Source organism: Mauremys mutica, chromosome 12 (assembly GCF_020497125.1).
Source record: "Mauremys mutica isolate MM-2020 ecotype Southern chromosome 12, ASM2049712v1, whole genome shotgun sequence".
NCBI lineage: Eukaryota > Metazoa > Chordata > Testudines > Geoemydidae > Mauremys > Mauremys mutica.
In genome coordinates this window covers 72,720,622-72,737,860 of record NC_059083.1, presented here as the reverse complement: position 1 = coordinate 72,737,860, position 17,239 = coordinate 72,720,622, and the positions used below count along the sequence as shown (strand labels likewise).

The window sequence follows — 17,239 nt, the reverse complement described above, 5'->3', positions numbered from 1 at the left end:
TGGGGCTAAACATTGCTGTGTAGATGTTCAGGCTCAGGCTGGAGCCTGAGCTCTGAAACCCCGTGATGGGTCCTTATGCCTTGGTTAGTGGCACTGGAAAAAAGTTTTCCGGTAAGTTTCTGCATCCTTGCAATCCCCCGCCCAATTTTCAGACCAGCATGGGTTTGACTGTATAACCAACTTAATCTATACCAAGCCACCTTCCCGAATGACGATAAGCAGACCTAGCAACGTAAAACATAGCCACGTTGGCCTGGGTAAATCTTAACCCAGTTTAAAAAGCTAATTATTTGATCAGTGAACACTGGAATTAGGACTTTTAAGTAGCTGATGTGTTCATCTGGCTGCCAGTAATCAGAATTATATTACAGGTCTGGCAACTTCAGGGCAGTGCTTGTTTCTGTACTCACAAGCACTGCTGATGTTTGTATATACATATATACCTGGACCTTTTGGGGCTGTTTACAAAGTTCACAGAGTTTTTTGCTACTGTGTGGCTTGAAAGTCAGAATCCTAGAGGCAGCTCCCTTTTAGATACTTTTTATGTATTGTACTATACTGGCCCAGGTCCTCAGCGAGTATAAGTTATGACAGTTCCACTGAACCCCATGGAGCTATGTTGATGTACATTAACTATTTAGGGTGAGATCCTCACTACGGCTCCAACCCCTTTACACATGTAAAAGGGCCAGCATGGCATAACGTAGCCCTAAAGCCACATTTCTGATGGGAGGGGTGAGGATTATGTTGAAGATAACCGTATGGCTTCCATCCCTTCACAAGCCCTGGGTATGCTGGAGCCGTGTGCAGAAGGGGAAGTGTCAGGAGTAGGGTTGCAGCATATAGTACTCAGATTCCAAACAGCATTAAGGGCTGTGGGACAGCAAAGGACAGATTGCCATAATTTACACAGGCCTCTAGGGCTGTCTAAATTATCCTGGAGAGTTTCCGGAGCCCTTGAAGCAAATTGGGATCAGAAGGGCATAATGGCAACTTAAAGGCACGTTACCTCCCTCTCCCACTGGGCTATCAGTTCTATGCTGTGCTTTAATCTCATCCCTACGTCTTTACATATATAGACATATGGATATTAGCATAATTAATAAGGAGTCTCTAAGGTGCCACAAGTACTCCTCATCCTTTTTGCTGATACAGACTCACACAGCTACCACTTTAAACCTGTCACTTTAACTGGAGTCAGGCCTTTCTTAGCCAATAACTAACGTACATTAAAATACATCAAAAGTTCTATCATTAAAAGTTTGGGAACAAGTTTTAACAATTTAAACATTTCAAAATTCCTTGGTTTTCCTCAGAAAATAACTATTTAAGTTCTCAACAGTAAAAATAAGAAAAACTTGTTTTCCTTCTTGTTTTTAAAAATGAGAGTAATAAGCAATTCTATAAAGGCAGTAACACACTGCAAAGAGGGCGATTCTTGAATCAATAAAAGCTGCCCTTATTTCCCTACACAGCTCAATGGGTACAGTTAAAAGCTCCTTTTCTGCCCTGCAGCCTCTGATTAACATCTTCAGATGGCAGGGGTTTGAAATAGCTTGGTTAGCAATAAGGAACAAAAGGTGATAAGGGGCAGATGTAATGATTCAACTGTTAAAAGATTTTTTTAAGTGCCCAGAAGAAAAGGGTTTGAAAATATATTTTACAAAAAATCAAAAAGTCTCAGTGGTTTGAGCATTGGCCTGCTAAACCCAGGGTTGTGAGTTCAATCCTTGAGGGGGCCATTTAGGGATCTGGGGCAAAAATGTGTCTGAGGATTGGCCCTGCTTTGAGCAGGGGGCTGGACTAGATGACCTCCTGAGGTCCCTTCCAACACTGGTATTCTATCTACAATGTCTCTTCTAACACCTGATACATACTGGTACAATTATCTATACCTGCACCCAGAGGATAATCAGGTATTATGATAGCCTAGAATTTACTCAAGTGAATGATTTGCCGTCCTCCTACAAGTCAACGATTGGCCAAGACAGGTTAAAACATTTCAGTTTTGGATTGATCACTACTTTACTGTTTCAGGTCATAACACTGAACTTTTAACGATGCTTAAAATAACTTTTATAAACTCAGCCTGGGAGAAAGTTTTAGCAAGTGAAAGATCAAAGGTAGTTGTGATAGCACAGAGACCTGCCTGCTAAATACCTGTTTCTGAAAATAATTAATTTAAGTATCTGGATGGCTATTCTCAGTGCTCCCAAATTATATATACTCACCAGGGCACTACTTAACCGTAGGCAAGCATTTATAGCATCTATACCCACAACTGTGATGTTTTATTTATTCATGGAAAGATATTATAGGAAGACTCTAATCTTATATTATCTATAGGAAAACTATAATCTTCAGTCATTCTGTGCTACACACAAACATTCTATATACAGATACAGAATAACTGAATATCGGAGCCTTCCCTCAGCCAGGGAGGCAATTAATGAGGTATGTTTTAGGTATATTCTTTATGATAAATGACCAGCTCAACTGAACACCGATTACATCGATGATTTAAGACAATAGCATTTCTCTGAACATCAGGGTTTCCATCGTTTAATTATTGCTCTTTGAGCTTGTTGACTGAAAAACTTTGGAGGGCATAACAGACCAAAAGGTCAAGGGAAAAGCTGCCACATCTCACGGATTTTTAGAAGTCCTTAAATATATACATACACAGCTCATATGCTAAGAATGGTTTAATAGCTAGGGACTGTTCTTTAGTTGCCTTTGACAAAAGGAAATGGACACACACCAAATGCTTAATGAGCATTCAAGTTGTGACTTTTTTTTTTAAAGATACATAGATTTCATTATAATATGGAAACACCTTCCTTTATAATCCCTTTGTAGCTACCTATTGCAGGAGTCTCATGTTGAATTGATAATACCCAACTGATAAGCCTAAACTATGCAGCATTTTTAGACTATGGCTTCATTTCAAAAAAGATGTGTTTCTTGATGTAAAATCCTAGTGAAGACAAGGCACCCTAGGTTTACTTCAATGTGTTTACTTCAAGGTGAAAACCAGATGAAGAGTAGAGGGTTGACCTCGATTAATTACATCAAGGTACAAAGTGCCTGTGTCCATTGGCTCCAATAGGATTTTACATTTAAAAAGCTATCTCGAGATCGTTTTACATCAAGATACCTCACACCTTTTTTCCCCACTGAAGACCTCGCCATAGAGTTCTAGGGTGGGTGCTTAGTTTTCAATCTTCTGCACTTAAATCTGGCATCCAAATTGTACATTTCAGTGTTCAAATTGTTAGTTAGAGCCCGCCCAGTCCTAAAACATACTGAGCACCTCTTGTGAAGTTCTGAGCATCCTCACTGCACAATACCTCATAAGCGCCTTGATTCAGCAAAGCACTCAACCACATGCTTAAGTCCATCTGTATTCAGCAAAGCACCTAAACGCATACTTAAAGTTAAGCATGCACTAAGTGCTTTGCTGATTTAGGGTCAGAAAGTATTCTGCAGCTTGCAGGATCAGACACTTAAGCATCCAAATACATGTTTAGATGGGTAAGCATCAATTTGGGTACTCAGCTACAAAGTCCAAAAGTGAAGGTTGAACAGAGTGTTAACCAGATCTGTGAGTAGCCTGGTTTTTTACAGTGTGGGTCTCAGTGAATCTCAAACAATGAATCTCAATATTAATTGAAATGCACATCCGTGTGTTTGCTTAGAATACATATAATGGAAAAATACATAAAATAATATAAAATATAAACAGAAGTAAACATTTCTGTAAGTAAATATTTCAAATATGTTGAAACTTTCCATGATTTAATTATTGCTCTTTGATTTCACTAGCTGTGTCCTTTTCAGTAGTCATTACTTAAAGTACAGCTGGGAAAACCCTATTGTTCAGCACCAGGAGGCCTGAACTTTTCACTGCAAAGCTGACCTTCAAAATTACATGATGACAATGCAGACAGAGAAATAAATACATGAGGGCCTCATGTGGTGGCAATGGGCATTGCTATCACTAAAAATACCAAGCACATGCATTTCTGTAGCTTGTACACAATGCCTTAATTGAACAATGATTGTCATGTAAAGTATAGCAACATAGCAATACCAGAAATAGCAATTATATTCTAACTGAGTACTGAAGGGTAGCACTAAAACAAACAAACAAAAAACCCTAACAAATAGTAAAGTCAAAAGTATAAATCTAATCTCAAAATAAGAACAGAAGAGAAAGGTTTAAACTCTTCATTTGGCATTTGGAACAGAACATCTGCTGCAGTCAGCAGGCATGCAAGCAGCATGCAAGTAAGCAGTATGGCCTGAGGATGTCACGTGGGCCGCAGCTCTGTGCTGATTGGACCACAGGTTGAGAACCATTGGTTTACACGGATAGCTGTGAGCAAGCCTCCCCAATAGGGTGACCAGATGTCCCGATTTTATAGGGACAGTCCCGATTTTTGGGTCTTTTTGTTATATAGGCTCCTATTAGCCCGCACCCCCGTCCTGATTTTTCACACTTGCTGGCTGGTCACCCTACTCCCAGATCACACATAGAGACTCGCACTAGAAGGGCTAGAGCTAGCAGTAGTAGGGCTTGAGCTAATGTGGACATTCCAGCTCTGGCTCTAAAGCCTAGAGCGTCTGATGGGCTTGAGAGCCCAAATTTCCACCCGAGCTGAAACATCCACATTGCTATTTCTAGCGTGCTAGCTCGAGCCCCACTAGTTCAAGTCTGCCTACTTGGGCTGGGAGACTCATTCACAGCTGCAACATAGACATTCTCTTAGATGCTATGAAGGTAAGGATGCCAGTGGCATGTCCACAGTAGAACTTTCACTGTTGCTAGCACGAGTGCTGCAGCAACAGAGAGATTTCCCTAAATGTCAATATAAGCAAGGTCCAGGAGTCAGTACTTCTAACTGGAAACAGCAGTACTAGAAATCCTAAAAACGGCATCACCAGAGTTCACTGGAGTAGCTATGGCCTAGCCATGACCTCCCTGCCCATCTGTCCCCTACACATCAGTGCTCATGTGTGAGCAGAGTTTTGCTCACTTTGCTCAGCACTGTGCATGTCTTTGCATTGCCTGTACGTGGCTACCAGGGCCTCCTCTCTCTCTCCTCATTATCTCCCTCCTTAAACATTGGGTCTTTCCAGGAATCTCATAGACTTTAAGGTCAGAAGGGACCACTGTAATCATCTAAGTTTGACCACCTGCACACTGCAGACCACAGAACCTTTCCTATCTTGTTCTCCTCCCACCTGTCACGCCCTCCGCATTCTCCCTTGGCTGGACTTTGTGCAATGTCTTATTTTTTGTATGCTCTTGGGGTAGAGATCTTCTTACACTTTGGGCAAGATGCTGGTCTTCACTATGGCCCCTTTATGTGTATGTAGCCATGAGTTGTCCCTCGCATTTACACTCTGGTGTAGCAGTACGGTGGGAGAGAGAGTGGCTGAAGCACTATGAACTCCAGGTATTCAGGCCTGTAGAGCAGTCCACAACAGCCCAGAATCTGGGAGGAACAAAAGGTGGTATAAAGCTACATCTGTCCCCTCCCTGCCTCAGAATCATCTTCTCTCCTCAGCCTCCCAAAAAGAACAGTACAGAACATGACCGTGCGGTTATAAAAATTCACATAAATTCATGATAGTACTGTATATAAATTATTTGAATGCAATAAAATAAATTTGTAAAAAAATTCCATCAGAGTAATTGTTTTATGTACAAATGTGAATTTAAAACATAATTTATTTTAAGAGGAATGAAAAGACTAAATCAATTAAGAAATGGTCTTTCTCCACACACACTCCCACCCATAATTAAAAGCAGAGGTCTGATGGCAGAATGAGAAACATTTACATTCATTTTAGCAGATTCAAAAGCTACACCTAAACACAAACACTTCCTTTTGCAATAATGTACATATTAATCATGTTTACCTACAAGATTTTTAACAGTACCGTACTTAAGATTTTTATTTGTACAGCATTAGCAAGAAAGGATAAGATCACTTGAAGAAAGGCTATGTTCAGACGTTTGAAGGACAGCACCTTTTAAGCCAACGTAACCCTCTACGCTTCTGAGTCTATTTTTGTATTTTATGAAAATTTTGTCATTACTGCTACCACTGAAGAATCAATACAGCTATGGGAGAGGGTTCTTTCTGGCTTAGCTTACAATTTTGCTTTTTATGATGACCAAAGTTCTCATTGCAGAATTCTTATTTCTACTAACAATCGTCTGTACGACTCACAAAAATATAGCTGGATTTTCATACCTCAGGTTGAATATTTAGCACTTGCAATTAGAGATTATTTTATAACTTGAGAAAACTGAGCAAATCTCATATATAAATCAGAGGGAATTAATGTGGCGTTGACCAGTGGAATTTTTGCTGCACTTTAAATTACATTTTAACTATCTTCACCAAAGTTCATGAAAAAGCAGATCGAAAACATAAAGGGCTAATACTCAGTGTGACACTCTGGGAATTACCTGCTCAATCACTATTTGAAGATAATGGGAGATGTGCTGTGAAAATCTGCCCCAGTATCCCTCATTTGCTCAGGCAAAAATATTTCCATCTACAGGGGCTGATTCTTCACTCAATCGTATTACTTTTATGTTAGTGCAACTCCAATGAAGTGAAATCAGTGTAGCAGAGGGGAAAACCATAAAGTGCACAAAGAATTCCACCCTCTCCCCTGCACAAAAAAGAAGCTATTATTTAAAAAAAAACCTCTTCAGAATCACATTAGAAAATCCCACAACATACTTGTTTAACAGTTTGTAGCTCCTCTGTTAACTGCTTTCGTAGACCTACAGATTCAGATAATTCTTCCTGTTAATAAAAACAGTGACTAATTAGTTATGCAGCAGCAAAATGATATCCATGGAATATGGACAGGTACTATGTTCTAGCTACAACATTCAACACAAATAAACGACTACCTTAGTAAAGGCTGGGACCAGACCAAATCTTAATCTCTAGAGCAGCGATCCAGAACAGGTGGCCCCATGGGCCAAATATGGCCCACCAAGCCTTCCTATGTGGGCCCACCAGACAGTGCTTAATTTGCACTGGGGCTTGGCAGTTCATAGTCCTGGCACATCTGGGCTTGATGCATCAGTTACCGCTCCTGGCGTGGGCTGCAGGAGACTCATGCTGACCACAGTGCAGCCTTTCAGTGCTGGGGCTGCAGCTGCTTCACCCACACGCTCCAGCACCCCTGCTTCGCTATGCCCTTGTGCAAGGCCAGCGGCATGCTGAGCCTGCCCAATGACCAGCGGGTGCAGCTATGGCTAAACAGGCACAAGCTGAGCTCCTGCTTCCTGGGCAGTGAGTCCTTTGGGGTTGGGGCCACCACCACCTGGCAGTGCCCACTTGGCTCCTTGGGGGGCTCCCATGAGAAATCCACAGTGCCCTGGAAGGCCCAGAGACTCCCCATTCCTGGCAGCGAGGAGAGAGGTGAGGCATCAGGAACTGGGGAAGTGACTGTGCAGCCAGGGCACAGCAGGGAGACCTGGGCACTGGGGCAGAAGGGAGGCCAGGCCCTCTGGCAGAGCTCCACCATGGGAGGCAGATCAGGTGCACAGAGCAGTCTGAGTGGGGTGCTCAAGATGCATCAGCTCTGCGCTCCGGCCAGAGGGTGCTGACCCCGCCATGATGCCTGCGATCCCAGCTGCTGCAGCCCCCTGCTTATTCTGTCCCATGCAGTGGACCTGTCCCAGGAGGAGGTGAGAACTGACCTTGATCCTGGACCCCCTTCCATGGAGGGTGGGGTGCTCTCCCCCACCCCCCGGGATTCCAGTCAGGCAGGTACCCCAACCTGGGCATAGAGCAGAGCGATCCAGGTTCAGATGGTAGGGATCACCTCCTCTTTGTACAGGAGCAATGATGCTTCAGGCAGGGGAGAAAATTAACACTCTCCCCATCGCACTGGCACCAAGAGAACAATGGAGATAGTTGGGGGGGCAGCGCTGCTCTCCCATGTCCCCTGCCCATTTGGAAACCAAAGCACAGGTAATAATGTTGATTTAAAAACTTTGTTAAAAGATAGAAACACTAATACTTATGTTGCAATCAGTCCTTTATTGAGTAGCAACTGAATTTTTTATTTTGTTAGCCTTCTATGCCAAAAAATCTAAAATTGGCCTACGGGTAGATCTAATTGAGTATCACCGCTCTAGAGGTTAATTTTTTAGATAGTCTAGTGATTTTGTTGTTCATTTATTCTTTTAGACAATGTTTTTTTTATAGCTTTGGCAAACCTCTGTGAGGCATAAGACTATATTTAGAAAACACAATGTAATTTATTGTATTAATTTGTAGACATTGTTTTAAAACTCTATTTAATTTTTCAAGAAAACAATACAAACATCCTTCAAATTTTACTTCATTTACCACTATTGTGTAATATATGTAAAGTTATTTTTCCATTAAATCTTTGACCATTTTTTCAACCATTCTGAAAACACTGGAGGTGTGTTAGATTTCCATTTTCAGAGAATTAGATGTTTTGCCACTAACAGAGATGTCAGTCTCCATTTTCTTGCTTTTCTCAGTGAAACTGTTCTTCTACCAATTCCAGTAGAGAGATTTTTGCAGATGAACATATCTTTGTGTTCAGAACTGTGAAGAGACCTTTGGATATATTGCACCAATATTAACTGTAATTTGTGTATCTCCAGCATTTGCTATGGTTAGCAAAAACAGCTTTTCTGTAGGCACTCTGGTGTCAGGTAAAATCTTTTAAAGACTTTGTTGTGTAGAAATCATAAAGATGATGAGCTGGATATATTTCTGATATTCTGCCATATCTTTACCCAATATTCTTTTGCCGATAATATATATATAAATCAACATTCTTTATCATAAATATTAAGCCATAGGTATATGTAGCCTGAAAGATGCCCTTATTATCATCAGCAAACATCTCAAAAAATCCTCTAATGGAGGCATTTTTCCATTATCTAATAATAGCAGCTGTTATATAACTATGTGGTAATCTGTAAAAAATGTGGTAAGAAATGGAAGGAACCTAATGCATCAGTAGAAATTAAATCTTTTCCTGTATAGATTTGTTTTTGTATCCAAATGTTTTTAATATTTGTCTGTACTGTGAATTAAACACTTTTGAGTTTTCCCATGTGAGATTGAATATTGAATTTGAAAAGTGTTAGTAGAAATTCACCTCAACTTGTACTTAATAAAAAATTCTCTTTTAAAGGACAGTGGTAAGTGTACAGAGATCTAGTAATGTCTGCAATGCACCAAAGGGAGTAGCTAAGGGCATGATCCAAAGCTCACAGAAGTCTTCCATTCATTTACTGACCAAATGGACTATTATTCAGACTCTTAATAATTTTCGGTGTTGAGCCATGATGGCTATAAGATCCTGGGTTAGCGTAAATCAGTTTTGCTCCAATAAAGTTAATAGAACTATGATGATTTACACCAGTGAGGAACTGGCCTATACACACAAAGTTTTATCTGGGATCGCACAGAAACACTTGAAAAGGTAAGGTGAGCAAGAACAGATGATTCAGGAGACTGCTATCAGGCTACTAATTGATTGGCCTATAGCTAACTGGTTGAAATTCAGATCAGATAAGTAAGTAATGAGATTTGGTCCTATCTGACAGTTTTTATGTGGCTTGTGGGAAACGAACTGGTAGTTCCACTCAGTTCCTATTGCACGGTGCCTGTCATAAAAAAAATCTGTCTTCAAATTAGCAGGCATTGGTAGGTTCAGCAAAGAGAACGATCCACTTTTTCTAGCCTACCAGTGGTCCCCACAAACAAGGATGAGGTCACTTCCTATACAGTGCCAGAACTTCAGTCTCTTGGGCTGCCAATAGAGCACCTTCCACATGCAGTGGTGCACTTAAAATAATTAAAAAGAAGAAATAAAATGAAGTGGTTAGAACATTACGTATTTTTAGTAGTAGTAGTCACATACTGTATAGCCTGTAACGCCTATGATGAATATACACTGAAATGCCTCTCTTTCCCCCTTCAGGAAACCCTTTAGCTATTAGTACCTTCTTTGCATTTCATTTATGTGGCGGTCAAATGAATAAATATTAAACAGACCTAGTTTACTGCACAATCTTACAAATGAGGCCAACACTTCAAGGACAATGGTTTCTTTGGTTGTCGTTCCTGCCCACTGACATCTAAAAACTATATGCTAATAGCCTGACATCATCCTGATGGAAAGCTTTCAAAAACTTCATTCAAATCTGTTTTAAAAAAGTGTGTGTTCTATTATAATATTTTCTGTATTGTGGTAGCTGGTAGCACCAATAAGCATCAAATGGGACAGGGGTCCAACGTACTAAGCACTGTAGAACTTACAGTGTCTTTCTAATGAGGCAACATACCACCCTCCCATTTTGTGTGTAGTATTATCCCCATTTTACAGATGGGAAATGACCCTCAGAGATATTGAGCATTTGTAACTCCCAATGTGAGACTTCCTAAATGAATTTCAAGTACTTGGCACCTCTCAGGATCAGGCCCCTAGTGGAATAACGAGGACAGTAGTTTTGTCATGGAAAGTTGTGGAAGAGTAATGGCAACAATATGGAAATCATGGCAGAAGTTATTAAAAGTAGTAAACATGGGGCCTGGTCCAGCAAACCGTTTGTGCACAGAACTCCCACTGAAGCCACACCTGTAATTGTGGGCACCTCATTACAAGCAAGGTAAACGGACTGATTTTCAGAGATGAGGATCTTCAAAATCTAACTATTTGTATGGCCATCATCATAACAAAATGCCTCGCAATCATTAATGGATTTTATCCTCACAACACAACTCTGAAGTAGGAAGGGATAATCTCCATTTTCCAGATGGAGAACTGAGTCACAGGGCAGACTAAGTGTTTGTCCAAAGTCACACAGGAATTCTGTAGCCAAGCTGGGAACTGAACTCTGGTTTCATGAGTTCCAGTTCAGAGTCCTAACCATTAGAACATCCTTCCCATCCCACTGAATTCCACAGTACTGTGACTCAGCATATATGAAAAATCAGATCACTAACTGAACCTGAAAAAGGTAGCAAAAATTATCAAAAACCCGGGGAGACTGGCATTGAGTAAAGATTAAAAAAACTAACAATTTAGTGGGGGGTGGGGATATCATAACAGTCTATAAATACTTGAAGGAAGAGGGATTATTAGTGCAAAAAAGTGGTATTACTAAGAATAATCAAGATTTTTTTTTTTAAGAAAAGGAGAATATATGCTGAATATCTGGGATACTACAACTTGCTGAGTGCCTTCAACACAGAAGTTAATGGGCAGTTAAAAACACTCAGCACTTTGTAGGATGGTATCCTAAATACTAGAGTTAATTTCTTTCTCTGATTTCTAAGAATCTGTAACCATCTGAGTATTTTCTCTTAAGTATACCCAATCCGAACTTTTCTGTAGTATCCAACATGAGTGTAACTAAATTGAAAAAATTACAAAGGTTGAAACCAGTTAGAGAGACAAATTAAAATACCAGAGTATTAGTATACAGTAAAGACAATAACTCAGGAATTGATTGTAGAAGTCCAGGGGACACTTTATGTCTAATGTTCTAAAAGGGACATCAGCAGTATGTTGCCTATTATTGAGCAAATTAAGACTACTCACTGTCAGTCATTCAGGAACATCAATTATACTACCAGGTTGGCTGGGAAATACTGAAATTTAAATTACTGAATGGGAAACAATATGCCAATAAAAGTTCACAGTAAGAAACAATTAACGGTAGGTTTTTTTTTTAATGCTGATTTAAGATTAGAAATGAAAATATCTCAAGTATTGCTCAGTTACTTATATCCTTAGTATCTAGGAAATAAGATCTGTTGATTAAACTGGATTAAAAGAGGAATGTGCTTCCCGAACAGACTGGCTATTTCAAATTTATGTTATTTATTTATTTTTATTTTGGTCTAAAATAAAGCTCTGTGTGCCCTTGACATACCTTTAAAAACGGAATATTATAGAAATAGCAAAACAAAAATTATTTCCAGCTAATACATATGCTAAAATGAGCACCACCTATTTTTAAAAATAGAGATGATGACATCCCAGACAGGTATTTCATTTTTAGACTAATTAAATAGGAAGAAGAGCAAAGCGCTTCCAGAGATGATCAAATAAGATAAATTTTGACGTAAGGTGCCATCTTGCTACCACAAAAAGCCTTTTAAGGCTGAGGTTAAACACAACAAATAGAAGAGAATGGAACAAACAAACAGCTTTAAGATTAATTTAGTAATGTGATGAATTATTTTATGGTGTGTATGTGTGGGAGGCAAGTGAGGGTGACATGACAGTCAAACAAATCTGAAGATCTTCGCACTAAAAGGGTAAGGTGCTGAGAGATTCCTGTAAGGCACTGAGAATCCTCAGCTCCCATCCCAAGAAGTCCTTGGTATCATTCAGGATCAAATGCTAGGTGAGTTTTGGATGACTGATTAAGGGTAGCACTCAACACCTGCTGGTTTTAGAAGGAAAGCTGGTAATGCTAGCACATGCCTTGATTCAGGAAAACTCTTAAGCACATATTTTTCTTGAAGTATGTGCTTAAATCCCATTGACTTCAATGGAAGTTAAGCACATGCTTATATGCTGGCAGGAATGGGAATGCTTTCTTGACCTGAAGCCTGAATGATAAATCTCCAAAACATTATTTACTTTGTACTGATTCAATCTAAGACTTAAAACCAAAATAAACATAAATTACTTGTTCATCTGATAAGTGAGGGCTTTTTATTTGTTGACACAGACTTTTATTGAGAGATTAGAAAAAATGTTCACATATTTAAGAAATATGGTGTTATGGCATTTGGATAGCTTGAAAGATTCTCTATATTCTTAGATTGCTAATTCCAATCCAGGTCAAGTAACTAGTGGCTACAAATTGAGAAATGCTCATTGTCCTATGTGGAATGAGTCTGGTTCACTTACCAATGGACATTTGTCTACATCACAAAAACCACCACAACTCGCACTAGTTGTCACACTATATAGTAGTCATAACTGAGAATGAGTATGGAGATTGACCTTGTCTTTTACTGCACAGATGGGATTTCCAGGTTAGGTTAAGGTATACTGGCAGGTCATGACTGGGGGAAGTTTGCACTGCTACTGCCTCTTTGCTGTATTTGTTTTGAGGATAGATGACTTTAAGTCTCCAGTTCTGCCAATCTGGCATATTTTATAAAAACTAAAAGGTGATCAGATATTGTGATGACTGGGGCCACATAAATTTCTAAATAGATCAGATAAATCACATACACACAATGTACCTCTGTGAAATGTCTCTAGTCTAATTTCCCCTGACATTCAGGCTAGAAAAAAAGCACAGGCATTCAGTATAGGGAGTAAAAGTCAATTTCTGTATAAACACATTATATGCATATGCTCTATGGATACCGTGAATACGATTCTCTCTTGTACCGATACTTTTTATGCTATACCCATACAATTCAAATTCAGGTTAAATGCTATCTTTCCTTAAATGGATTATTTCATTTTTTTAAAGTGATCAGAATTAAATATTACCTTCAATTTACTTATTTCTTTTAAAGCTTCATTTCTTTCTCTTTTAAGTCTTTCCACATCATCCATTTCCAAAGAATCACAGGATACAAGCTGTATGAATTAAAATATGAAAAAAGGGGCAAATTAATAGAAACTAATATTTGGTTAAATGCATCTATCACAATGCTTGATCTCTTTAACAACACAGTCTTGTTAAAAGAAAATCACAAGTAGAATTGATGAACTTTTTTTAGCCATTAAAAATTAATGACAATGCAATTTGTTTCTCCAAAATATTGTAGGTTTTCGGCAACCAAATATGAAAACTTTCAGTTTGGAACAAAAAAAATAATAATTTTTAACTGACATTTTCTGACCAGCTCTAGTCACAGGTTTTCCAGCAATGAAAAATAATAACTTGCTTTGCTAAAATGGATTAACAAAAATTATCCACAAAAATTTCTGAGAAAACAGTGTCAATAAATCTGACTACCTTCCCCTCCTATTTTATCTCAGATAAGGAATAAATGACATTCAGTATTTCTATCCCATCGGGGTTATATGTAGGCCTTCATTCTTTAAAATTACCTCTAAAATAAAGTGATTTCCAAGTGCAATAGAGGTCCAAATCACCGTGCCACATAACTGTTTATTACTCACACTGCAGGAAGCAATCAGCAGTCTCGTCAATAAAAGACTGTTATCCACTCATACCAATTCACAACATATTTATGTGAATTGCTTCCTGCAAACTAGGTTGCTTTAACAAGGCTTCTTAGGAACTAGGTTACTTTAAAGAAAACCATGATATGAAACTTTTTCAAAAATTTGTCCAAGGATTGGAATAGTTTTAAGTATATTAACCTTTGTTAACTTATTCTTCACAATAGATAAATACTACTGAGCTCCAGCAGATACTTTACCTGTGAATCTAATAAATTGGCAATTTCACTGGCACCAAATGTTATAGGTCTTTGGCCACCACCTGCTTCATCCAACTGCAAACAGAACAGATTTCTTGCAACCTGAACAAAATCTAAAACAGAGTTTAGTTACTGTAGTCTGTGGCACCAATTTTATAGGAGTCAGTTTGTTTTCCCCTAGTTTAAAACTGCTTGCAACTACTATTAAAAATGAATGCAGTGTTTGTGTAAGGTGCTGGTCTGACAGCCTAAATTATGGAGTAGCAGCAGCCTCTCCATATTCACTGTTGAGCTCCCCTTTAAGTATGAATTTTCAACTCCTCCATTAACTTCCTGAAAGATGAAACAATCTACCTGCAATTTTGTCTGCAGCTTCTTATATCAGCACAAAGTTCTTTTGAAGAAGTTTGTAAACAAAATCAGAAAATGGAGTTTTAAAAACATATGCTGAGGCCTTGGTATGTGACTGAACTGCAATTGGGAAAGTTTTGTTGGGGAGGGAGAAAAAGGTGATGTAAACCACATCTCTGCTGTTCCCAATTCTAGAGATGATTTATGCTTGGAAGGTCCCTGGTGTAAATTAGAGCAGCCTATACTCATACTATACCAGCAAAGGATCACCTCTGGAGGAGACTGATCCTTCAGGGGCCAGATACACTGACGCTACAGGAAAAGGGCAAAGCTTTGTACCACTCTGAGTTTTACCTTTTTCTATGTAAGCTCCCAAACCCCTGATGGGGTACTGCACATATTCTGTTGCATGTTTTTTGGCCAGCTGTCTACCTAGGATGGAGCTGAAACACAAAAGTCACTGCAGTATCAATGACCTTTCTCTGAGCTATCTGTTTAGCCAGAATGAAAAAACAGAGTTCACTGTTGCAATGGTTACTGGAGTTCAGTAACTGAACTGTAGTTCAGTTCTGTCCAAACCATACCAACAACTGAGATGACACCATATAAAACTTCCCGGGATTTGGGAACATAAAGGAAGTCAAAGAAAAGTTGGTCTGTCAAACTCAGAACTTGTACGGTTTTTGGATGGCTAAGGCGGGGGAGGGGGGGACTTTCACTATAGAGAAAAATTTAGCACAAAAACATCTTTTTTGTTGTTTTCACCAATTCCGTAAAAAACATGAATTTTCACCATAACAAATATCAAGCCTCTCACAGTGGGTGACTGATACTATCAATTTGATGAGCTCACCCGCCTCTGCTAGAATTAGCTTTGGTCAGAAGCTACATCATGTTGAGCCTTCAATGGGGCAGGGGAAGGTCTTCATGTGGAGTCTCTCATTGTAGCCTTCGGCCCTACTGCTCTCAGTTCTCATGAGCTACACAAAATAGGCCGGGTAAATGCGTGGACAACTTCTGAGCTCTCTAGTTGCTGGTAGCAAGTGACATTAATTATAAGTGACACCACTCTCTCCAAATCTTAACTGGAAAATCTTAACCAGGATGAGGTAGCCAGGAACTTGCTACTATTTTCTCGACTTGTGGTTTAGTTTCAGTCCCATGGATTGGACAAATATTAAATAAATAAGATACTAGAAATTCTACAATTCAGTTGCTGAGATCAAGAATTAGAAAGAAACTAATTTTGTTTTAGGTTCTTCAAGAGATCATTTTATAGAACAGCTGGATGACATAAACTGGAGACCTGACACAGAATTCCTTTGATTTATTATGCAATTTAAAAATAAAGAAATGTATACCTATATTTTTATTTATTGATTTGAAGCCCACTTTAATTTTTAAGAAATTTAGAGAAGAAAAATGGTTAACTTCTAAGGTTTGTGATGCCTAAATTAGTAGCAGCTAAAATGACACTGCATGCTTCAATCTCATGACTATTTCTTAGGAAACTATTGTACAAGAAATATTGTTTAGAATTAAGTAGTCTGTAAAAATGAATTTGCTATAGATACTTTGTGCTTTTATTTTTTAAAGAAAGCAGTGATTTCTTAAAGACTAAGACCATTTTCATTTAAAAAAACCCTCAGACTTAATAATAATACCCTATTTTCAAGGCAAAGTTGAAAATTCATTAGTATAAGTGAGAGCACAGTGCACTTAAGGGCTAGTGAGCTAAAACTGCTCTTCATAAAGGAGAAATCTGATTTCCATTACAGATGGCTAGTTCCAGAATTGCAAGTTCATTGTTAAATAGTAGAATCACGATCTTGCCTCACCACGGATAATTGTTTTTATTATAGTAATAACTCACATTGATGGGAAGGATATTATAATTGATATTATAAGCTCTCTGCTTCTATGTTACATTACTTTCCAGGGCACTCTGCAAAAGGTTACCTCCAAAAGACACTGTCCCTTTAGAATCTTTCTGTAGTTGGTGCCTCAGGACTCGCTGCTGTTCGTCTGTGGGCTGAATCCCAAGATAATTTAATGCCTAGAAGACAAAGAGGTGTTTTTTTTTGTTTTTGTTTTTTTAAATGGGGATTAGGCATCTCTGCCTCAAATGGGGAAAAAGGCCTTTTCATTATAGCTCTCCTTCACTAACAAGTTGTGTCTTGTGTGGTCACTGTTTCTTTAACTTCCTCAAAGACAGATAAATAAGAAAGATGACAGAATGGGCTCTGGTGACTCCCGGGTGTAGCTGTCTTTATTAATATATACTACTTGTGGCTCAGTACAATTTTTCCATGATCATCATATTTTGGACTGAAAACATTAAGGTTAGAACTATCACCACGTTTATATTATTGTCATCACCATCGTATGTGAGTGTTGGTTTACAAAACTATCAGAAGCTACCTGACGCTGAA

General features: G+C 38.8%; 1 protein-coding gene across 5 annotated transcripts in view; it reads right to left on the bottom strand.

The window, feature by feature from the left end:
- The window catches only part of STXBP4 (syntaxin binding protein 4), a 129,207-nt gene that overhangs the window by 70,757 nt on the left and 41,211 nt on the right, over window positions 1-17,239 (bottom strand). For all 5 annotated transcript variants that reach the window (XM_044982666.1, XM_044982664.1, XM_044982667.1 and 2 more), the window contains 4 exons: window positions 16,767-16,863; window positions 14,457-14,569; window positions 13,555-13,644; window positions 6,765-6,830 (listed from right to left, as the gene is read on the bottom strand). In XM_044982666.1, coding sequence (XP_044838601.1) covers window positions 6,765-6,830; window positions 13,555-13,644; window positions 14,457-14,569; window positions 16,767-16,863 — 366 coding nt within the window. The remainder of the gene's footprint in view (window positions 1-6,764; window positions 6,831-13,554; window positions 13,645-14,456; window positions 14,570-16,766; window positions 16,864-17,239) is intronic.